The sequence below is a fragment of the Sus scrofa genome, chromosome 1, assembly GCF_054392235.1.
Source record: "Sus scrofa isolate SSC_HxYL_T2T_F1_AM1 chromosome 1, Sscrofa_HxYL_maternal_Yorkshire_Landrace_v2.0, whole genome shotgun sequence".
NCBI classification, from domain to species: domain Eukaryota; kingdom Metazoa; phylum Chordata; class Mammalia; order Artiodactyla; family Suidae; genus Sus; species Sus scrofa.
Genome location: NC_139383.1, coordinates 233,256,496 through 233,281,065, shown reverse-complemented (window position 1 = coordinate 233,281,065; position 24,570 = coordinate 233,256,496). Strand labels below are relative to the sequence as shown.

Genomic DNA, 24,570 nt, shown 5'->3' with positions numbered 1-24,570 from the left:
TCGTGTTGTGTATGTGTATGATATTTGTCATGTGTTTGCTTTGCATGGGGCCCAGGTACCACAGGTTAGGTAAGTCCATTTGACAGACCAGAAAAACGAGGCTGGAGTCAACAAACAAGTAGGTGGCAGAGTCTAGATTGAAAATTTAAAACTAATGTAAAAACTCAAGTAACTTGTCTGTATCTTCAGAAAGAGGCAAATAAATCATTCTGAATAGTGGCAAAGGGTCTACTCATTCAGGAAGTTTAACATATCAAAAGCTTTAAAAAATATTACACGTTTCCTTGCCTCCTTTAACATATGATACTGAACATTTACAATGTTTTCTTGAAAGCTCATCCTTGATGGAGCAATACCATAGGTGTGAAGTTCCTGGGGTCTGAGGTATGGGGACACTGGCCCCAGGCTGTGGTGCCTTTTCAGTTTGGTTGTCAGAACCTGATATTTATTCTTCCCCTGGCTGCTGTTCTTGTGCTTCCAGTCTTTTCGCTGCCTTAAATGGGAATCTCCCCAGGGCCTTAGAATCTAATTAAACCTGTTAGAATTGTATGTAAAGTAAAAGTAAGAAGGCTGGAAGGGCCACACAAGGAACAGCTTTTTGAGCACAGATTCCCTGATTTCCATTTTCATGTTACTGCAGCCCAATTAAATGCTTCTTTGGGTAAGCGAGGGACAATGAAACTTTCATTAGAAGCAAGAGATAGACATACACAGTTTTTTTTTTTTTTCCACGGGTACTTGAAAATTTTCCGCTGGACTAAAAAAATAACTTATTTTTGAAGAAAGACTATACTTCAAATACTCAATTAGCATTTGTTTCTATTGTCCTATTTGTAAGCTTTCTTCCCCATAGTGCAGTGTGTTTCTGGTTCTCCCACTGCAAGAGCCTCTGCTACACATTTGCATAGACTAGTCACTAACAAACCTTTTTTTTTTTTTTTTTTTTTTTTTGTCTTTTGTCTTTTTAGGACCTCACTCAGGGCACATGGAGGTTCCCAGACTAGGGGTCTAATCGGAGCTATAGCTGCTGGCCTATGCCACAGCCACAGCAGCACCAGATCCAAGCCGAGTCTGATCTATACCACAGCTCACAGCAACACCAGATCCTTAACCCACTGAGCGAGGCCAGGGATTGAACTTGCAACCTCATGGTTCCTAATCGAATTTGTTTCTGCTGTGCTACGATGGGAACTCCACTAACAAATCTTTCCTTAGTAAGAAAGTAACACAATAGGAGCCTAACTTTGGGTGAGTTTGAAAGTTCTGAGCCCTGGCTTCTTCTTGTGTAAAATGCAGGTCAATAACAATTCAAAAGAGGTCATAAAATGTGGTGGGCTGTTCTAGTCCTTACGGATGCTGTAACAGAATACTATACACTGGACACCTTATAAACAAGTTTATTTCTCACAGTTTTGGAGGCTGGGAAGCCCAAGATCCAGACCCCACAGACTGGGGATCTGGTAAAGGCCTGCTTTCTGGTTCATACACAGCCGTCTTCTCTCTTATAAGGGTACTAATCCCATTCCCAAGGGCTGTGGCTGGTGGTTGGATCAACAGCTAAACGTTCAATCCACAGCGCAGGCCTAGCACAGTAAGGGCACAATAAAAGATGCTTATATGAATATGAATTCAACTGAAATTCAAGTAGAAAAATATCTTAAACCATATATTTATTCTGTAACTTAAAAAAAAAAAAAACAAAAAAACACCTGTTCATTGACATCTCCTCTACTGGAGGGAATTCAAGCTAGCCTGTTAAGATGCCGACAGGACCATTAAATGTCTGAATTGAGAATCAACTATATTTTATCCATTTCAGCCTTCTCAGTTAACATGGGGAGTTGTCCAGGAAGTTGGAAAAAAACTTGCCCAGAGACTGCTACTTTGGGGCTTAGCCAAGTGTAGGACCAGGGTTCCTTTCATTTACAAACATCTTTCATTCATGTGGCCCTTCACAATTTAAGCATCTCAGCTCCATTACCTTATTATACTACACCCATAAGCTTATGGAGAGGGCTTTCTCCTCTCATCACTGGGAGATTTTTTGCATTTTCAGACCAGTGCTGCAATAGCTTATTGTACACTGACCCTTAAAAAATATATATATGTATACACACAGGTAAATGTACGTACAAATATGTGTCCATATAGAAGACACAGCACCACATCTCCCTGTGTTACCCCGCGTGGACCACACCCTGCAGTCATAAAGCACAGAGAGAAAATGGTCTTGGGTGTGAGAATTCTCCAGTTGCCACTGATGCTTCAATACTAAAGCGTTTAGAAGTGTTTACACTTTCAAGAGGAGCAGGAACTTTTTAGGCTACCCTTTTTTTTTTTTTTGCTTTTTAGGGCCACACTCGGCATATGGAGGTTCCCAGGCTAGGGGTCACACTGGAGCTGCAGTTGCCGGTCTACACCACAGCCACAGCAACTCGGGAGCTGAGCCAAGTCTGCGACCTACACCACAGCTCATGGTAACACTGGATCCCCAACCCACTGATGGAGGCCAGGGATCAAATCCGCATTCTCATGGATACTAGTTAGATTCGGTTCTGCTGCGCCACAATGGGAACTCCCTTAGGCCACCCTTTAATGAGTCTCATTTTGAGACAGGATGGCGAGGCTGGCCAGTCTCACTTCCTGCAGTTTTTGTAGTTAAGTCCTTCAAAGAATGAATAGTGAAGCCAATTCATTTCTCCCCCTGGTATTTGTCCTTCTTATTTTTCTTTGTTGTGTGGTTATACATAAAGTTATGGACATACAGACATTACAAGGGATCAGGGGTATCACATGAGGAAGGAAAGCAGACAAATCCAAAAAAAAAAAAAAAAAAAAAAACTCTATGGAAATTAATCAGGGGCAGGGCGAGAGGCGACACAGTCTTTTCACAGAGCAGCTACACACAATATAACTGTCCTCAAAGGCAAGAATGGAAAAAACTAGCCATTCGGCTGAAGGCCAAAGCTGGGGTCTTGGCTGTAGAGCTTTTAATGTCTTTAGCACTAGGCTGGGCAGCAAGTGCCTTTCCCAGAGTAGGCCAGAGAAGATAAGTCCAGTTTGGTTTTTAAGGCCGTCGTCAGCTCCCTGGCCAGCAGCTCGTGGAGGGACACACCGTCGTGGGAGTACACCCAGTTCCTCCCCGTCCAGTCGTAGCGCTTGGGGCCACTGCAAGACAAAACACAAACAGAGTCCATGGGGACAGCCCTTTAGCAGAAAGTGCCACCAAGAAACTGACCGCAGTGAAGATCTAGAAACTTAACAACTGTGTGTGTGACTTCTTGTCTTAGGGTCTATTTAAGAATAATTAGGGGCATTCATGTTACGGCTCAGCAGGTTAAAAACCCAACTAGTATCCATGAGAATGCGGTTTTGATCCCTGGCCTTGCTCAGTGGGTTAAGGATCCATCGCTGCCATGAGCTGTGGTGTAGATCCCAGATGAGGCTTGGATCTTCCCTTGCTGTGGCTGTGGTGTAGGCCAGCAGCTACAGCTCTGATTTGACCCCTAGCTTGGGAACTTCCATATGCTTCAGGTGCGGCCCTAAAAAGGCAAAAGGCAAAAAAAAAAAAAAAAAGAAGAATTAGGGATTTTCCTTGTGGCACACACAGCTGGTTAAGGAGCTGGTATCACTGCAGCACCTTGGGTTGCAGCTATGGAGTGGGTTTGATCCCTGGTCTGGGAACTTCCATATGCAGTGGGTGAGGCCAAAACACAAACAAAAAAAGAGAATAATTACACCATTATCCTCTGGAACAAGTCACAGGACAGTTGTCAAGACCTAAAAACATTATAGCCCCATCGATGAGTCTCCATGTGTCACCTTCTGATCTTTTGCTTTTCCTGATTCACAATGATACCTGCTAAGCCAGAGCTGTGTCTCCTAGATTATGGCCATAATGGTGACCATTGTGGTCACCACTGACCTGGTTTGATTTGTCCCTTTCCTGCATGATTATCATTTTCGTACATTCCTAACATTGTGCAATCACTACTTCAAGCTATTCCAAAACATTTTCATCACCCAAAGGAAATTCCATACCCATTAAGCAGTTACACCCTATTCACTCCTCTCCTCAGCCCCAGGCAACCATCTGTATTATTATTCTTTTGATAAATTTTTTTGGGGTCTTTTTAGGGCCACACCCATGGCACATGGAGGTTTCCAGGTTAGGGGTCCAACTGGAGCTGCAGCCGCCAGCCTACACCACAGCCACAGCGATGCTGGATCCGAGCCATGTCTGTGACCTACACCACAGCTCACGGCAACACCAGATCCCCAAGCCACTGAGCGAGGCCAGGGATCCAACCCAAGTCCTCGTGGATACTAGTCCGGTTCATTAACTGCTGAACCGTGACGGGAGCTCCTGTATCATTATTTTTAAAAATAATTTCCTTAATTTAATTTTAAATCCATGAAATTGAGAGTGGGACGGGCTAGTTCGTCCACCTCAAGCTCCTCCAGTGAAGGGAGGAGCGCTGTGTTTGCAAGGGCCCGGGTGTGCCGGATGTTGCTGTGTCTTGTACACAGCTTGTGCCCATTAATGCCACCTCCTCTCAGCCTAGGGGAGGGGCATGTACCTGAAGTTAATGGGGTACATGATGGCACCATGAGGGAGGGGTGGAAGAGGACACTTCCCAGGGGGAGGGCTTGAGTCTACCTGCGCACTCAGGACAGCTTTTCCAAAGTCCACACTGGGAGGGGTTTGCCTGGGAGGAGGAAGACCTAGACAGGAAGCATCCTGGGGGTTATGCAAACATCAAGGATTTCTGTGCAATCAACCAAAGGTTGGGGTTTGAACACTTTCCTAATAACAGGGATGAAAGGGCCAAACCAAAAGGACTGGGCTTTTGTTTAATATGCACAAACAGCTGGACACATAAAAATATAATAATCTGGGCCAGATTTAGAGAACGTTCCCTTGGCTCTGGACTCCAATTTGCTGCCTGGAGCCAGGCAAACGTGAGAAGCCCCAGGCTCCTGCACGCTGCCCCAGGGCTCTGCGCACAGCCCTGAGCACTGATGTCCAGGTGTCCACCCAGTCCTCTCCTTGACCCAATCCCACAACCTCCTCAAGCAAGGTGGCATTGCCACCATTCCTACCAGACCTGAAAAGCTATCAATTAAAAAAAAAACAAACAAACAGAATATCAGAAATGTAGCCCTAGGAAAGATTATTTTGGACCAAAGTGAAAAATTAAGTGGAAAATATATATATATTTTTAAAGGAACATAGTATCCATGACAGTAAATGGCTGCTTGGCAAATTTTCTTTCCAGATTCCCACCATGACTTACAGATTTTTTTAAAAAAATGACAAAATCTTGCATTTCTCAAAATTTATTATGATCCAGAAGTAGATGCTTCTAAACTTGCCTGGGATAGGATCCTAATGCTGATAGGTGAGTCCAAAAAAGACAAGGACTTTTTCAGTCTCCAGATATAACACCAGGGGACTGTCAGTGGAGCTACCATAGCTGGTTCTGATGTTCACAAAGCTACCGATCCCCAAAGCTGGATTTGAGCAAACCCATCCAGTTTCCCGTGCTGGTTCCTCTGAAGTTGGAGGAAAAGACTGTACAGGCTGCATGCATGGTCATAGTTAGGGTCAGGGCCACTATTTAAGGCCAAAGAGAACAGGCTAATTGGCCTCCGTGGGGTAAACACTCCCCCCTCCCCCCAGCCCAACTTCAAGTAAACTACCTGGGTCTAAAAAGCAAGACACACTCTGTGAATAAAGGCCTTGCTAGAAATGACAGGGATTCCTTGGAGTTGTTTGTGTTGAATTATAACATACTTCCTAGATGAGGTTGGAATGAAGGAAGCATAATACTTTATTTATTTTGAACAAAGACTCACACACCACAGCACCATCAACAGTACATTATGAACTGCCTAAAAATGATGTCAAGATTGGGGCAGGAGAAGAGTTAAATACTTTTTTTTTTTTTTTTTTAATGCAAATACCATTATCCTTTCAAAGAATTCCTTGCTAGTTATATTTGGGTCTTTCTCAATTCACAGTCAGTGCATTCTCTTAGGAAGGGCTAATGAATGACCAGGAAGCCTGGTCCGAGAGCTTTTTTGTGGGCGTCTCTCTTTGACTTTCTTACAACCACTTCACCAGCAACTAGAGGGGTGAGGGACCCTCTCTCCCTGGCCTGTTCTCAGGCTTTGAGACCCAGCTCAGACCAGCTCCAATACAATCTTTTCTTCAGCTTGATTGAAAGCACATCAATGGGAAAGGCAGGAGAGATTCAATGCCTAGGCATGGCCTTTTAAAATGTTCTCCCACCTCCATAGAGCACATGGCCCAATTCTGCAAATGGAATGGAATTCAACCAACCTTTAACTGAGATTCTCAAAACAAACCAGAGGGCAAACGTTAATGTGCTTTGAAGACAAAGTACAACTTGTTCAGATGCTGCAATAGCACAAGTGGCTTTGTCAAAGGGATGGCAATGATTTAATAGAGGAAAAACTGTGTAGGCTAGGTTCCGAAAACTTTTTGCTTCACATCTTGTTAATGTCCCAATATCTGCTTGTGGCAGCCACGTTATCACCAGATAGAAGTTACAAAACCAGAGTAAACTTCCCCACTGAGCCTGAGACATACTGTAAAACATCAGGAAAGGTTTGCTTACATAGGGACTAACACACAAAGGTGACTTTTTTCTTTTTGGCTGGTTTTTCTTCTTTTTCTTTTTATGACCATACCTGCAGCATATGGAAGTTCAGCTCAGGGTTCAAATCGAAGCCGCAACTGCTGGCCTACACCACAGCCACAGCCACGCCAGACTTGAGTCACATCTGTGACCTACACTGCAGCTAACGGCAACACCAGATCCTCAGCCCACTGAGTGGGGCCAGAAATCGATCCCGCATCTTCATGGATACTAGTGGGGTTCATTACCACTGGGCCATGATGGGAACTCCTTGGCTGCTGTGTTTAGCAGCTTGGTGAAGGATCTCAGTTCCCAGACCAGGGACTGAACTTGAGCTGTAGCGATGAATGCGCCAAGTACCAATCACTAGACGACCACCAAGGAACTCTCAGAGCGATACCTTTCTTTCTTTTTTTTGGTTTTTAAGGCTGTACCTGTGGCATAGGGTGATACTTCTGAAATAATCCATAAGGTCATGTTTCAGAGAAGCTATACATAATGAGAAGTTTTGACTCCTGAACATACCTGGATGGTGAAGATAACCAGATTTGCTTGTTTGGGGTCTGCTTGTTGATCACGTAGGTTCCTAGATCTCCACCCAGTTTAATGGTTAAAACGCCACTCTGGTGGATCAGGTGGGGAAAAAAAGCATGAGGAAAAAAAAACAAGACAAAGTTAAAATTGTGTCACAGTTGCCTCCTATTTTGTTGTATCTCCACACTCTGCATTTATACCAGTTCACAACATACAACATAAAGGACTGCCTTCAGTGTCTGAATTAGGAGATCAGGCAGAAAGAGCATGGCTCTCGGAATCGGATTATGATTAATCACAATGACACCCACATCGCAGAGGGCTTCCCCTCATTCCCTATGAGGTGGGCAAGGTGAAAATATCCTTATTCACTTCCCAAGGGGAGGAAACAAGAGCTCAGAGTGCTAAGTGGCTTGTCTGAGGGATTGCAAATGGCAAACGGGAGATCTACCTGCTGATTGGTGCCTCAACCCCTCAACTACCCACCAGAACATCCTAGGGACATTAAAAAATGCAGCTACAGCTCCGACTTGACCCCTAGGCTGGGAACCTCCATATGCTACAGATGTGGCCCCCCAAAAAAGACCAAAAAAAAAATGTAGACGCCAACTCTACTGGACTCCCAGTCCAGTCAGCCCAATCATCAGGCAGGAAAAGTTCATGACCAAAGAAAGGAAAAAAGGCAAGAGAGAAGGAAGGAATCAAACCACTTGCTTTGCCTGTCTCAGAAGAGCAATGGCCTGAGCTCTGCTGATAGAAGGCAGACACTCCGGACTAGGGTTTTCACCCCAGACCTGGCCCCACTGGTCTCACCAGCTTCTTAAATGGCCCTCTCCAGCTTTATTTTCCTCTCTAGGAGCCTTGAATTCATCTAATAAATGCTTATTTAAATTTGAAAACCCTCTTTCAACAACCAGGACTGAGGTCCCTCTAGAATGCTCAGCATGTGAAAGAACCAGCTTAAAGCCAGAGAACTGGGCACCTCTCTGCTCCCCATCCTGTGCATAGGCCACAGGTGCACGGCAGCCTTTCTCTGGGCCTTTTAGAGCCCCCATCCACCAAGGGGTCCCCGGTGGTTCCTAGAGCATTTTATGTTTGGTTCGCAAAGGTGGTAGAAGTCAACTTTGGGTTGAAAAGGTGGGGAAAGTGCCAATAATAACATAACTGATAGGCAGGGGATGAGGAAGACACTTTTTTGGGGGGGCACATCCACGGCATGTGGAAGTTCCCAGGTCAGGGTTTGAACCCACACCACAGCAGTGACAATGATGGATCCGTAACCTGCTAGGCCATCAGGGAACTCCAAGGGAAGACACTATTGGATTATACATATATATTTTTCCTGATTTAAAAAGAAATGTAGTGAGGAGTTCCCACTGTGGTGCAGCAGGTTAAGGATCTGACATTGTCTCTGTGTCAGCAGCAGGTTCAATCCCCAGCCCAGCACAGCAGGTTAAGGATCCATTGTTGCTGAAGCTGCTGCGTAGTTTGCAATTGTGGCTCAGACTCTGGGAACTTCCACATACTGTGAGTGCAGCAAAAAAATAAAAAATTGTAGAGACAATGGGAATACAGATGGTATAATAAGCAAAATGTAAACATCAGGGAGTTCCCATCGTGGCTCAGTGGACAACGAATCCGAGTAGGAACCATGAGGTTGAGGGTTCAATCCCTGGCCTTGCTCAGTGGGTTAAGGATCCGGCGTTGCCGTGAGCTGTGGTGTAGGTTGCAGACATGGCTCGGATCCCGTGTTGCTGTGGCTCTGGCTTAGGCCGGCAGCTACAGCTCTGATTCCACCCCTTGGAGTGGCCCAAAAAATGGCAAAAAAGACAAGAAAAAAAAAAAAAAGAAAACCAATAAAAATAGCATCTACTGGAGTTCCTGTCGTGGTGCAGAGGAAACGAATTGATTAGGAACCATGTCCTTAACCTGGACTTGCTCGGTGGGCTAAGGATCTGGCGTTTCTGTGTGCTGTGGTGTAGGTCACAGACACAGCTCGGATCTGATGTTGCTGTGGCTGTGGCGTAGGCCGGCAGTTGTAGCTCCCATTCAACCCCTAGCCTGGGAACCTCCATATGGCGCGGGTGCGGCCCTAAAAAGCAAAAACAAACAAAAATAGCATCGACTATTTTTCACCATCTACTTTGTGCCAGACACTGTGCTTTGCACTTTGTATAAAACTGATCCCTCCGTGACCATAACCATTGGCGGCAGGAGTCATTATCCCAATTTTACAGATGGGGAGAACAGAAGGACAGAGTAACAAGGAAATCTTAGTAACTGGCGGAGCTAATCTTAAACCCAGGACTGCTTAGGTCTAAAAGATGCTGTTCTTTCCATGAGACCAAGTGCATTCTCAATTCTAGTAATTAGCGGCAATATAAGCTGTTCACTCTTAGGTATCAGCTGCCAGCTTTTACTTTTTTTCTTTTTTGTCTTTTTTTTCCCCGCTATTTCTTGGGCCGCTCCAGTGGCATATGGAGGTTCCCAGGCTAGGGGTCTAATCAGAGCTGTAGCCACCGGCTTACACCAGAGCCACAGCAATGCAGGATCCAAGCCGCGTCTGCAACCTACACCACAGCTCACGGCAACGCCGGATCTTTAACCCACTGAGCAAGGGCAGGGATCGAACCCGCAACCTCATGGTTCCTAGTCGGATTCGTTAACCACTGCGCCACGACGGGAACTCCTCAGCTGCCAGCTTTTAAATGCATTTTTTTTTTTTTTTTGGTCTTTTTAGGGCCACACTCGCAGCATATGGAGGTTCCCAGGCTAGGGGTCGAATCAGCTGTAGCTGCTGGCCTACACCACAGCCATAGCAACGCAGGATCTGAGCAGCATCTGCTACCTACACCACTGCTCACAGCAACACCAGATCCTTAACCTACTTATCGAGGCCAGGATTATGCACAGCTGCATTCAACCACGCCCACTCCAGTTCATCATGTGTAATTAGATTTCTTTCTTATGCATTCTCATGGTTACTAGTCAGATTGGTTTCTGCTGAGCTGGGAAGGGAACTCCTTAAATGCATTTTTTTAAAAGGGCTAGGAACACAGTACTACCTAAGTTTGCTTTAAAAAAAATTATTTTCCTGAAACCCACCTGTACTATTTTGTTAGGACCACCTTTCATTTAAATTTTTTAAAAGAACTATATAATTTAGTAGCTTTCAGCATTTCACAAAGTGTTTTCATAATGTGTGCAAACATCCTCACTATCTACTTCTGGCTATCTCCATCACCCCCAAAGGGCCCCTGCAGCCAGCAGCAGTCCCCCTCCCCACCTCCATATAGTTTATGACTTTTCTTTCCATGTGATCAGGCTCAGGGAATCAAGATAAAATTTCTTCTATTTTGACCTATTTGTGGTCCTTAAATGCCCCACTGTGTGTGGACTCTACACCCAGCAGGTCCGTGACGCAGAGGAAAAGGCAGGGGGCCAGGTCTAAGATGCATGGTCTCAGTCCTTGGGACAACATCTGCTCCACCTCCTGCAGAGACAGTGCAAGGGCGAGGAGTGGGTGAGCTGAGGTGCTTCTGGGAAGGTCACCCTGATGCCTCTCAGCTGGGACTAGGGCCTGTCCCCACAGCCTCTGTGCTTTCCTCACCCATCTGAGTTGCCGGCTCATTTGCATGGCCACCTGCCCCTTCCTCTACTACTTTCAGCATCTTGAGAGCAGATTTGTCTTTTCATCCTAGCACTTTCAGTATATGTGCAAAATACCAATGGATTTTTTTTTTTTTTTTTTTTTTTTAAATTGTGGATGAGTGAATGGAGTGCACGGTAACCAGGCACTGTGTTAATACCGGCCAGGAAAGGCAAGATTATGTACAGCTGCACTCAACCACGCCCCCTCCAGTTCATCATGTGTAATTAGATTTCTTTCCCCAGGAAGCCAGACACTGTTTCCAAAGGAAAGTGCCAAGAGGAGGAAGAAAACTAGCTGCTTTACCAGTTACCTAGGAATCCTCAATGCCTTTTCTTTTTTTTTTTTTTTAAGGGCTGCTCCTGTGGCATATGGAGGTTCCCAGGCTAGGGGTGGAATCAGAGCTGCAGCTACCAGCAGCCACAGCATCTCAGAATCCAAGCTGTGTCTGTGACCTACACCACAAGTCACCGTAATGCTGGATCCTTAACCCACTGAACAAGGCCAGGGATCAAACCCATCTCCTTAACAGGTCCGTTACCCTTGAGCCATGACGGGAACTCCCAGTTCTGAATGCTCTTGGAACTGTCTGCAGGTAGACCAGATAAAGAGAGCCTTTTCTCTTAGTATTATTACTAATACACATTGCTAACATATACATACTATAGTAGTAATATAATTGTTAGTAATTTCTCCATTAGTATTATTCCTTAAGGGGCAATCTGAGTTTCTATTTCAGGAGAATGGTGCAAGGGAGTGAGGAGGAGAGAGGCAATACTTAGCAGCTGCTGAGACCCAGGCACTGACCAACAGGAACAGCCCCTGGCCACAGCTGGTGAGGCTTGATTCCCCATGGTCAATATCAGTGGAAGCAAAAATAGCGATTTCTGCTGTCACCAGCTCACTTGTAGAAACAGACACATGGGGGAATGGTATGTGGAGTTAGGGGATTTCAAATATACGCAAGTGGCTTCCTCCGCTCCTAAAACAGATGCTGACTTCCCCTAAAGGAATAAGAATGACTATAAATCACTTTTATCTACATTATTTCATGGGATCCTAATATAAACCTGGAGAAGTAGAAGTTACTGTCATCCGTCTTACAGCTGAAGGACCTGCCCTGACAGGTAATTCACTTAAGTTGTCTGGGAAATAGAGTGCAGATCCAGGATGCTAAACAGACCCTCTGTCACCAGATCCAAGAAAGTGCTGCCTCTGAGCTGGGGTCTGTGATCCAGGACCCAGAGGTGGTTTGCAAAGAGCCCTGGAAGCAGCATTTGTACTCATACATATGCAGAGAAGTTTTTCTTAGGAGGGTCCAGAGCACTCAGATTCTCATGGGGAGGGCGTGTATGTCTCCATCCCTCAAAGGTTAAGAAACCTCTGCTCTATGGCAATAACATGCAGACAGCTAAGTGAATGAAGGACATGGCAGCAAGCAAATTCTCATTAAAGTATCTAAGAGGCCAGGGCTCCACCTAGAAAAAATAGGGAAGGTAGGTTGGAGGTTAACTCTTTAAATAGCATGTTGCTTCTCAGTCTCCAGAGTCAAGTGCGCCAGACTCTGGGGTTGCCTAGTGACAGGAGGGATTTCTGGATCTGGCAGGCAGTCCCCTCTAATGACCAGTACCAGTAAGGGGTGAGCCTAGACCCAGACACTGACACCCACCACGACCTGCCCCCCCGACAGGATGACACAATAGCTGAGAAGCTGCCCACTTTCCCAGTCTACAGGAGGACACAAAACAAATGTGTCCTGGGTGTGTCCTGGGTCCTGCTTTCATTTGCCTACTTGGCCAGCAGCAAGCTGAAAAAACACCTTTAAGTGCCGAGTGGCATCAATGAAAGCATGTTTTGGAAAAGCAGGTGGGCTCCATTCCATTTACTTAGTCCATCAACATTTATTAAATCCCTGCCGTGTACCTGGCAGTGTTCCAAGCATTGGGATACCAAGAATGGATGGTGTCCCAGCTGTCAATGAGCTCAGTGTAGCCATAGGAGTTGATGTGTAAACAGATGCCTCCAACACAGGGTGAGCTGTGCTTCACAGAGTCAACCTCAGAGTGCTGGGCAAGGGTGGTGTCTGCCTGGAGCATTTGGGAGGGCCTCACAGAGGGCGGGGAAAGACTATATTCCAACCAAGCACAAGTAATGGTGTTGCAGGTGTTCTACTGTCTCTAATGTAATTTCAACTGATTTTTTTTTTTTTTTTTTTTTTTTTTGCCTTTTCTAGGGCCGCTTCCCGCGGCATATGGAGGTTCCCAGGCTAGGGGTCTAATTAGAGCTGTAGCCACCGGCCTACACCACAGCCATAGCAACGCCGAGGGATCCGAGCAGCGTCTGCAACCTACACCACAGCTCACGGCAATGCCAGATCCTTAACCCACTGAACAAGGCCTGGGATCAAACCCGCAACCTCATGGTTCCTAGTCAGATTCGTCAACCACAGAGCCACAAGGGGAACTCCTCAACTGATCTATCTTAAACATGAAATACTTAAGTTAGCACCTGAAGGATTCTAGTCACCAGAGGGTAAATAGCATTTCAAAGTACTAAGAAGTCTAAACTACAGAGGCAGCCACTATAAGCCATTAACCTTCTACTTGGACACTAGAGAGTTTCCTAATTAGCAAATGATTGGCCAGAAAAAATTCTTCTCTAGTTAGTGGACTGACACCCAAGGTACAATGTATAAACACTCAGGTGCCTCTTCCCTTGCGAGAATGGGTTACAGACTCTGGAAAGTTCAGCAGCTGACTCACCCTTCCGAGAGACACTTGAAGGCAGGACCCACCAATGAGCAGAAGCTTTTGTTGCCTGACTCAGTGAGGTAAGCAGAATCCAGCTACTAGAATACTGACTGGCACTTTGCTTCTAATGAAACATTCTCGCAAAGTATGAGTCAAGCTGGGGCTTCACTCATCTTGTAAGAACAGATAGAGCGCCTGTTTCTGTGGCATGTTAATAACGGTTTGCATGTGGGGCAGAGTTTAGCTTGGACTTGGTTTCACTATAGTTATAGTGCCTGATAAGGAGGCTGGGGGAGAGGAGACCTGTAACTTCCCCAGCCTCTAATCAGGCACAGATGGTCAGGCTGGGGTAGCCAGTTTGTAATGGTTCCCAAGGAGCTCTGCCTTCTGAGGCTGCCTGCAAAGTATGTCTATAGCCCGGCCTGGACACTGCGGCATTTTCTGCCACTGACAGGGACCAATGAATCCACCTGGAAGGCATTCAATCCTTTCTTGCCCCATCACCATCAAGTCCCTCACTGTCCTTACAACCAGGCCTGACACTCTCTCCATCTGATGGCATCCCTTTTTTATCCAGCGCACCCAACAGCAACATCCAATACCATTTCTATTACTTTAGCCTGACAGCTGGTTGTCCTAAATAATTCCATGACTTAATCCAAAATGCACACTTCATGACATTTCCTGATATTAATTAATTGCTGCCAAGAGGATTAACCTCTGCAGGGGATTTGCTCCCACTGGCTAAAAAGAGCTGCTGCCTAAGGCCCAAGCAATAATGCTAAATCCAAAGGCAGACCCTTGCTCAAGTCTGCCACCTGGTGGCCGGCTGATACACACCGGCATCTTGGCTTCCAGGATATTGGAAGTTTCATGTAGCCTAGAGGTTCCTGCCCAGCTGCATATTCAGAATCACCAAGGAAGTGGAGTGCTTCTAAAAACTTAAAAAACTCCAATGCCTGGCCTAGGCCACACCCTAGACCAGTCAAATAAAAATCTCTAGGAGGCGGACCCAAGGATGCCTACTAGAATCTCAGGTGAGCTTTTCAAAAACATGCTTCTCAGGAGTTCTCAGATGCCCTAGCAGGTTAAGGATCTAGCATGGTCACTGCTGTGGCATGGTTTCAACTCCCAGGAACTTCTGCATGCCATGGGCACAGCCAAAAAAACCAAAAAGCCAAAAACAAATATGCTTCCCAGAACTGCACCCTGACTACGACATCAGAATTTCCAGGAGTTCCCATTGTAGCTCAGGTTAGGAAACTGAGTTGTATCCATGAGGACAGGGATTCAATCCCTGGCCCCACTCAGTGAGTTAAGGATCCAGCGTTGCCACAAGCTGTGGTGTAGGCTGGTGGCTGTGGCTCCAATTCAGCAACTAGCCTGGGAACTTCCATACACCTAAAAAAAAAGGAGGAAAAAAAAAAAAAGAATTTCCAAGGAGTGGTGGCTATTTCTAGTCTAAACACGGCTTAGGCAATCTCTCACCCTGCTTAACAACCAGGGGTCTAGTTCATAACAGCACTGTTCACAGTAGCCAAGACATGGAAGCAATCTAAATATCCATCAACAGAGGAATGGATAAAGATGTGGTGTGTATATATATACACACACACACACCCATATACATACAATGGAATACTACTCAGTCATAAAAAAGAAGGAAATAATGCCATTTGCAGTAACATGGATGCAATTAGAGATTCTCATACTAAGTGAAATAAGTCAGAAAGAGAAAGACAAATACCATATGATATCACTTAAGTGGGAAATCTAAAAAAAGATACTTATCTATAAAATAGAAATATTCTTACAGACATAGAAAACAAGCTTATGGTTAACAAAGGGGAAAGGGGGGAGGGATGAATTAGGATTCTGAGATTAACATATATATACCACTACATATAAAATAGATAACCAACAAGGACCTACTATACAGCACAGGGAACTAAACTCAATACCTTGTAATAACTTATAAGGGATGGAGCTCCTGTTGTGGCTCAGCGGAAACAAATCTGACTAGCATCCATGAGGGCACAGGTTTGATCCCTGGCCTTGTTCATTGGGTTAAGGATCTGGCATTGCCATGAGCTATGGTGTAGGTCACAGACACGGCTTGGATCGCTCGTTGCTGTGGCTGTGGCGTAGGCCAGCAGACACAGCTCTGATTTGATCCCTAGCCTGGGAACCTCCATATGCCATGGATGTGGCCCTAAAACAGCAAAAACAAAAACAAAACCAAAAAAACCTCTAAGGGAAATGAATCTGAAAATAAACACACATATATATAACTGGATTACTCTGCTGTACATCTGAAACCAACAAAACACTGTAAATTAACTACACTTCTATTAAAAAAAAAGAACTAGTGGTCTAGATTAGTATTCCACATGACTGCATGATGAGATGCATCATAGTAGACAAACCTATGCCTGGGTCCCTCCCTGATTTACCTTCACGGATACCGAGTGAAGCTTGAGACTCACAGAGACTGAGTGACTTGCCCAAGGTCAATGGCCTGGTGGAGCAGGGCTGGAACCAGAACCCCCCAGTCTTTTGGGCCCACCCATAACTGCTTGCTGCTAGATGCTTAACTCCACTGGAGAGGAATTCTTTGTCTCAGTGAGTGAAAATTCTTAGGGAGGACAGAAGAATGTACAGAAGCAAAGAGGTACCCCAAAGGAGACATCATAGTCTTCAAATGTGAAAGGTTTGTCTGCAAGGTCTTCAAAAAACTCTGCTAAGGAGTCCAGCGTCTCCTCGGCCAGCCTTTCATAGGTGGTATCATCCAGAGAGCTGCAGGAGGAAGAGAAATAACCCCAATTGTGTGATCACCAAACCACTCCATTTTATTAACATCAATCGACACATTTATTTTTTTAATTACATTTAAAAAATTGATGGCAAGTATCTAACATGGACAGAATAAAAATGAAAATAACATGAAAGCATTTATAGAAAAGTAAGCCTTTCTTCCCAGAGAGGCAGCCCCTATCCTCAGAGTCAGCTACAAGGAGCAATCTTTTCTGTATCCTAGAATTTTATACTCTTTTTAATTTACAAATGAAGCACTTTGCAGTTCTCATTTTATGTCTTGGAAATTGTTCTATATTAGCAGTTATGGATTTTCACAGTATTTTATCTAATTAATTCCGCTTTTCCCCTTCAGCTGGACACTGAGGTTATTTCCATTGCTTTTGTTATTAAATTCTTATTTCTTTTTCTTTTTTGACCACTCTGAGGCATACAGAATTTCTGAGCCAGGGATCAGAGCTGAGCTATACTTGCAACCTAAGCCACAGCTGCAGCAACACCAGATCCTTAACCCACTGTGCAGGGCCAGGGATTGAACTGCATCCCAGCGTTTCAAAGACAATACTGATCCCGTTGCACCACAGTAGGAACTCCTGTTATTATAATTTATTATAATGTGCTAGACAAACCACTATCTAATTCCAGACATTTCCATCACTCCAGGAAGGTCAGAGCCATTCCCAGACCTGGGAGACAGGACCCATGTCACTCGGACATCTCAGCCTTCAAGGAGGGACTAGTAACTGTGTAGGCTGTGGCTGCACCTGGGGGTGTGTGTGTAGAAAGAGGGTCCCTGCAGATTAGGGGCAGAGAAGTGGGCTGCAGCTTGCCTGGCAGCTTCCCCCCAGAACCCATCACCTCCTCTGCCCAGGGCACCTGCTAGGCTACACTTTCCAGCCTCTTCTGCTGTTAGCTGGGGCCCTGGGACCGATTCTTTCCCACTAAAATGTGACCAAGGGACAAACGCCATTTCCAGGCCTTCCAATGCTTTTGTCCCTTTCTGTGGAGTAGAACCTGGAGAGGGTGACCAGGCCTCAACCTGAAGAGGGCAGTAAGGTGCCGATGAGCAATAGGAAAGGTGGAAGGCTCCCCAAACCACTTCTTAGAGGCATGGCCAGCCTGGACTGATGGAGAAGAGACACAGATCACTCCTCGTTGGAGCCTTTACAGCTTTGGGTCTACTTGTTACAGGAGGTGGGTCTACCCTAACTCCTAAGACATCAAAGAGAATGACAACAGAACTTTGGAAACAACCTAAATGTCCAGCCATAGGGGATGGGTTAAATGAATTATGGTACATGCATAAAACATACTACTATTTCATTAAAAACAATGTGGTGAGTAGGTAGTGATGTGGAAAGATGTTTATAGAGTTCCTGTCGTAGCTGAGCAGTTAATGAGCCTGACTGGCATCCATGAGGACACAGGTTTGATTCCTGGCCTCGCTCAGTGGGTTAAGGATCTGGTGTTGCAATGAGCTGTGGTGTGGATTGCAGATGCGGCTTGGATCCTGTGTTGCTGTGGCCCTGGCATAGGCTGGTGGCTACAGCTCCGATTGGACCCCTAGCCTGGGAACCTCCATATGCCACAGGTACAGCCCTGAAAAGAGAGAAAGACAAAAAAAAAAAAAAAAAAAAAAAAAAAGATGCTTATGAGTGCTGCTGCTTAGGAAGAAAACAGATTGTATATGGATGGTTTTTTGGGGAGGTGGTTAAAAGCAAGAGGAAAGGGAAAAAAAGATATTAAAGAGAAGTATGTATATGTCTGCAGATGTTATACATGGGGGGGGGACAGAGGGAGGAAGAGATCTCTGATGTGGAAGGGGTTTTATTTTACCCAGCATTGCCCAAAGTTCCTGTTGTCCTCAAATTCATCAAACAGATGCTCTGCTTTTTGACATTCAGAATCTGGTTGAGGCAGCGGAGGCTCACACTCTAAAAGCCAAAGTGAAGAAGAACATTACCATTTTTCAGTATATTACAGTCCATTAATGCACGGTTTAAATTCCACTACTTCTACCTTCATGAGCAACCAGGTGAAAAGTTTTCAGTGTATTCATTTCTCAGGAATTTTTTCTACCCTCTTCTGGTACATTACACCGAGCTCTCCAGGGGTCTCTTTACGCCTCTGCTGTCCAACTCAGGAGCTACGAGCCACAGGCAGCTATTTAAATTTAAGCTTATTGGAGTTCCCATCGTGGCGCAGTGGTTAACGAATCCGACTAGGAACCACGAGGTTGCGGGTTTGATCCCTGCCCTCGCTCAGTGGGTTAACGATCCGGTGTTGCCGTGAGCTGTGGTGTAGGTCGCAGATGCGGCTCAGATCCCGCGTTGCTGTGGCTCTGGTGTAGGCTGGCGGCTACAGCTCTGATTAGACCCCCTAGCCTGGGAAGCTCCATATGCCGCAGAAGTGGCCCAAGAAATGGCAAAAATACAAAAAACAAACAAACAAACAAAAAACTATCTCTCTCTCTATATATATAAGCTTATTGAAATAAGATAAATTTAAAAGTCTAGTCACTTAGGATGGAGCATGATGGAGGATATGTGAGAAAAAGAATGTATATATGTACGTGTGACTGGGTCACTTTGCTGTACAGTGGAAAATGGACAGAACACTGTAGACCAACTATAATGGAAAAAAAAATCATTAAAAAAAAGAGATAAATTTAAAAGGTAGTTCCTCAGTCACAACAGCCATGTTTCGAATGACCTGTGGCATCCTGTGGCAAAGATAGAGAATATACCCACCATCACAGGGGGTGCTAGCGGGCAGCACTGCTCCAGGTGTGCCAGGGTGCTGGGCACAGGTGGGTGGGCAGTGTCAGCAGAGCTCTTAGAATTCAACTAAAACCAGCAACAACAGGGAGTTCCTGTTGTGATGCAGCAGAAACAAATCCGACTAGTATCCATGAGGATGTGGGTTTGATCCCTGCCCTCGCTCAGTGGGTTAAGGATCTGGCGTTGCCATGAGCTGTGGTCTAGGTTGCAGATGCGTTGCCGTGGCTATGGTGTAGCTCCTATTCGACCCCTAGCCTGGGAACTTCCATATGCTGTAGGTGTGGACCTATTGAAAAAAAAAAAAAAAAAAAAAAAAAAAAAACCCAGCAAAAAACGAAAAGCAGGATGTCCAGAAGAGAGGCTCTGGCAAATCTTATTAACTTGATCTGCAGGGGACACCATGACCTGCTGACATCTTTCCATATGTACCTACTAAGCATCCCAGTGCCCAGGTCTGTGGAGTGGGGTCTGCACTGATGACCGCCAGGCCTGTGGACCAGTGAGAGCCAGCAGAGGGGATGGGGAGAGGGGAGGGAGAGCCCGGCGGAGACGGCAAGGGAGTGATGGAGAGGCAGGCTGCTGGACTCCATCTTCGGAAGGCACCAAAGGGCTTTCAGAGTGGGTGGCCAGGTTCATACTCTCCCCCAGGCACTGCGGTTGCCACTAAGAGAAGAGGGCAGCAGACATGGCTACTCTCTAGCCCTCAGGGCCTCGGGCAAGCTCAGAGAGGAGGCTGAGAAGTAAGCAGAGGAGGGGGAAATGGGGGAGCAGAATGCAGATGGGCTGTTTACCAACGCTGGCTCTGAGGGAGAAGTGAGAGAGCGGCCACAGCACATTCTAGAGTGTTCACCATCTGCTGGGTAGTGTTCTCAGCCTTTACAGCAAGGGACTTGTTTAGTCCTCCTAAGAATCCTCTGAAGGAAGTACTATTAGAGTACCCTTTTTGCTAAAATGTACCCCCAAATCAATGCTCAGGGCACTTTCCTGGTCATTCTTGGATGTGCAGAGAGCAACAAAAAATGTGGGTCACCTCTGCCCACTCGTTTCAGCTCCCACACTGGAAACAAGGGCCCTCTCCACAGTCTGTTTGGTGGCACGTTTTTTTCACATCTTTGTGCCTTTTGTTGGTGATTTCACTGTTGAAAGTGGCCATCGAAGTGCTGAAGTGCCGCTGTTGGTGTTTCTCTGTGCGAGAGGACTGTGATGGGCCTTGGGGAAAAAACACGTGGGTTGGATAAGCTTGGTTCAGCCCTGAGTTCTAGTGCTGTTGGCTGTGAGTGCAATGTCAGGGCATCAGCAAAATATATTAACAAGGTGTCTTTAAAAAAAAAAAAAAAAAAAAAAAAGAGGCGTTCCTGTTATGGCGCAGTGGAAACAAATCTGACTAGGAACCATGAGGTTGTGGGTTCGATCCCTGGCCTCACCAAATGGGTTAAGGATCTGGCATTGCCGTGAGCTGTAGTGTGGGTCACAGACGAGGCTTAGATCCCGTGTTGCTGTGTCTGTGGCGTAGGCCAACCGCTTCAACTCTGATTAGACCCCTTTCTTTCTTTCTTTCTTTCTTTTTTTTTTTTTTTTTTTGTCCTTTTACCTTTTTCTAGGGCCACACCCATGGCATATGGAGGTTCCCAGGCTAGGGGTCTAATTGGAGCTGTAGCTGCCAAGCTTATGCCACAGCCACAGCAACACGGGATCTGAGCCACGTCTGCAACCTACACCACAGCTCACGGCAATGCCGGATCCTTAACCCACTGAGCAAGGCCAGGCAGGGATTGAACCCGCAACCTCGTGGTTCTTACTTGGATTCGTTAATCACTGAGCCATGACAGGAATTCCCTATTCAGCCGTTTTTATTCACATGAGGAACAGCGCCCCAGGTTCCCTGCCTCTGTCTCTTACCTCTTCTTCCTGATCTAACATTCCCTGGGTAACTGCTGAAAGTCCCAGCTTCTGCTACCTTCTCTGAAGGCCGGGATCATACAGCCTGGTTACGAGGATTCAACAAGAGGACACTGATACTCTTAACATGGGGCCTGAGTGTGTTCAATGTCTATATTTTTTTTATTTTTTGTCTTTTTAGGGCCGCATGCACGGCATATGGAGGTTCCCAGGCTAGGGGTTGAATTGGAGCTGTAGCTGCTGGCCTAAGCCACAGCCACAGCCACACGGGATCCTTAACCCACTGAGCAAGGCCAGGGATTGAACCTGTGTCTTCACGATGCTAGTCAGATTTGTTTCCTCTGAGCCACGATGGGAACTCCTTGATGTCTGCTTTGAAGCAGGTCAGCAGAAGTGTGGGGAGGGAAGAGGTCAGAAACGAAAATCCTGTCCTTGCCCCAAAGAGTAGCTGTCTTTCTCTGCCTGAGGGAGGCAGATGGAGTTCATGGGGGGAAGGCGGTATCACAAGTGCTCCCCCAAAGCCACCCAGGTCACCCGGAGCCCTTGGACCATGTGTTGGCGGTATGTCTGCCTAATCAAGTCACCAGGGTTCAGTGATGCAGTCAGCTCAGCACAGGGCTGGCTCAAGGGAGACCTTGGAGGGAATACTAGATAGTTCTAGGCCCACAGGCTTGAGCTCAGGCCCTGGAACCACATGACCCAACAAAGGCAGAATCCTGCTGAGGCCTGGCCTGATGGCCAGCAGGGAGGCCAGCCTTCCCCCACGGGTCTCCTTAGTCCCCTGGGCCTTGTCAAACCACAAGCTTGAAGTGTGAATGGGTTGTCCTCCAGTACTGGGGAAGACGTATCAGTACAACCACTCTTTGCATCAAGTGCGTGGAATGTTTGCCAGCCCCTCGCTCAGCAATGCCAGGCTGAAGACTTCACCCCAAAGGCAGTTCTGTCCACTCACAGGAATGCCCACTGCAGCACCACTGTAAGAGCAGCCTATAGGACTCAACCGGAGCCTGGACAAGGTGGAACATACTCACCCAACCGGCATGATCCAGCAAAGAAAGCAAATAAATGGACAGCTGTGTGCATCAACAAAATCTCAAAACTGACACTTGATCACAAGGAGCAAGTCTCAGCAGAATAAACACAGCAACAAGTCTGTGTTCTGCAGAAGGGGAGTGTGGGACCTGTGTGGCTATAACCGCCTAGTTTTCCTGAGAAGAGGGGAGATCCACGATCCCAACTTTGAGTGTTGGCAACCTACCCCAGTGTTTCTTCACAGAAGGCCAAATAACACATGCCAGTGGGAGGTTTAAGCGGAAAGTCCAAGTTCCGGAGCTCCACCAACACTGTGTGTTGGATTTCACCTGCCACCTCCATCACCAAGCCCATCCGGTCACCAGCCACTTAGAGCTGATCTCTAGTCCGCTGCCCAGGCCTTTGCCCACAAGGTCTTCTCCTGAAGGCCAGCACGGCTCCCTAACATCATCAGACCCGGATTAAACATCCTCCCAGGCAGCCTTAATCCCACAGCTTTTCTTTGGGCTTCCTCCTTTCTAGTCGTGGAGTAACTGGGTCAGATATTTCTTTTGTATCCTGGGGGAAGAAAGTGAACTGCTGAAGACTTTATATATGTTAATTAAACCTCATGCCTGCTTGGCAAAATGGGAATCTCCTCTTCATGGCGAAGGAAGCCACGCCTCAGAGTTCCCAGGATCCCCCGAAGGGTCACCCACCATGCGGAGTCGAGGAAGGAGCTAGAATTTGGAACCCAGGCCCAATCTAAAAGCCCCGCTGCTCCAGTGACTGTGCTCTGAAAGCTTGACATCTTCACGTCGCTCGATGAAAGCATTTTTGTTCATAAAAGCCCATGCCTAAAAACATCACTCTGATAGTATACATATTTATATAATATACTATTATATTGATATATATTTTATTGAAATAGTCCTATGTACTGGGTACTAATAGTACAGATAATATACACATAGGAATATTACAGTAACTAGCACTTAATTATTACTTAAGTTCTCGCAAAGAGGTGACAAGCTTAGAGTCACCCCTGGTCCCTAAGAGCCGACCCCGTGCACCTTCCCTGCCTTTGCCCGCGCGGTTCCCGCAGCTGAATTGCAGGAAAAAACAGTCTCTTTTCCCCGGAAAGCGGAAGCCAGTACAAAAGACTCTCTGAGAAACCAAGACTAGTGGTCTCACCGCAAGGTGCCGCCGCCTCCCGCCCCCGCCCGAACGCGGCCCCAAAGGAGCGGGTGCGAGCGCGCGTTCCCGGCGTGCGCGGCCTCCTTGTTCCGGCGTGTGGCCCTGTCGGCTGCCGGCGCAGATACTCACCGACTGGTTGCGTGCGCGGGCCGCGGCGGTCCCGGTGCGCAGACCCCGGCAGCCATAAGGCTGGGGATCTTTCGTCGGCCGCGGAGCCCCGGCGCGGGCCTGGGCAGAGCCTCGGGGCCCGGAGCGGGGAAGGAAGCCGGCAGCCGCTCGGCGTCCGAGCGTCCACATGTCCCTCGCGATCTGCAGCCGCTCCGCCCTCCTGCTCGGGGGAAGGCAGGCGCCACCTGGTGGTCACGGGTCGCAGCCGCAGGCGCGAGCTCCCCTTTTCTGTGGGCTTGGGAAACGGCCAGATGTTACACTTTAGGAAGAACTTGCCAGCCTTGCACCACCTCTGCATTTAACAAAAATAGAGAGGCTGCTTCGTGCAAGGCAGAGGGCTTATCCCTTGGGCAACATAGTGAATGCAATACTAAGGTCCCCAACTCCAAGACCAGCTTAGTGACCTGCTGCTCCAGAATTTTATGCAGAAAGGATTTGGGAACTGCAGTTTTGCTGTGAACTGGACGGAATTCAGGTCTTGAAGCTGCTTGGCCGCCCGTATAAATTATAGCAGAAGAGTGCAGACAGGAAACGGATTGCTTGGTTTAAATTTGAACTCTGCCTACTTCCTACCTGTGTGACCAGTGAGGAAGTTAATTAACCTCTCTGTGCCTCATCTGTAAAATGGGGTATAAAAGTCTCTACTTCATACGGTGGTTGTAAGGATAAAATGAGTTAATCCATGTAAAGTTTTCTTGGAAAGGCCCTTAATCCTGTTAAGCCCACAATAAATATTAATATGTTAATACATTTTAAAAGAAAATTCTAGGAGCTTCCGTTATGGCTCAGCAGAAACAAACCTGACAGTATCCTTGTGGATGTGGGTTCAATCCCTGGTTTTGCTCAGTGGGTTAAGGATCTGGTGTTGCAGTGAGCTGTGATGTAGGTCAAAGACGTGGATAGGATCTGGCATTGCTGTGGCTGTGGCATAGGCAGCTACGGCTCTGATTTGATTCCTAGCCTGGGAACTTCCATATGCTGCAGGTGAGGCCCTAAAAAGACCAAAAATAAGTAAGTAAAAATAAAAGAAAATTCTACTTAGTTTGTGTATTGTAAAGGAATACAAATTATGGAAGTTCTTTTATATTTGAATATATGCTTTA

The 24,570-nt window shown here is 46.5% G+C and overlaps 1 protein-coding gene and 1 long non-coding RNA gene across 3 annotated transcripts in view; one reads left to right on the top strand and one right to left on the bottom strand.

Annotated features, from left to right (window-relative positions):
• Window positions 1-24,570, top strand: part of LOC146407055 (uncharacterized) — a 116,160-nt gene that overhangs the window by 39,753 nt on the left and 51,837 nt on the right. The gene's annotated exons all lie outside the window — the stretch shown is intronic.
• On the bottom strand, window positions 1,382-23,612 carry FXN (frataxin). 2 transcript variants are annotated; one of them, XM_021064638.2, is made up of 5 exons: window positions 23,429-23,612; window positions 18,249-18,346; window positions 16,274-16,394; window positions 7,191-7,288; window positions 1,382-3,168 (listed from the first exon to the last, which is right to left on the bottom strand). In XM_021064638.2, exons 1-5 carry the CDS (start codon window positions 23,594-23,596, stop codon window positions 3,006-3,008), a joined length of 648 nt encoding a protein of 215 aa, XP_020920297.2. In that variant the 5' UTR covers window positions 23,597-23,612; the 3' UTR covers window positions 1,382-3,005. The 2 variants fall into 2 exon arrangements, 1 of the variants encoding a protein (XP_020920297.2); XR_014822709.1 differs by lacking the exons at window positions 1,382-3,168; window positions 7,191-7,288 and adding an exon at window positions 11,180-13,114 and having other exon boundaries at window positions 15,810-16,394.

Bases quoted from the DNA above. Each gene is read 5' to 3' on its own strand.
- FXN (XM_021064638.2), bottom strand. From the start codon at position 23,596: ATGTGGACGCTCGGACGCCGAGCGGCTGCCGGCTTCCTTCCCCGCTCC. The intron at 18,347-23,428 runs GTGAGTATCTGC...TTTGGCTTTTAG, and splicing joins CCCGCGCACGCAACCAGTCG to AGTGTGAGCCTCCGCTGCCT. The intron at 7,289-16,273 runs GTACCTCTTTGC...CTGATCCACCAG, and splicing joins ACTATGATGTCTCCTTTGGG to AGTGGCGTTTTAACCATTAA.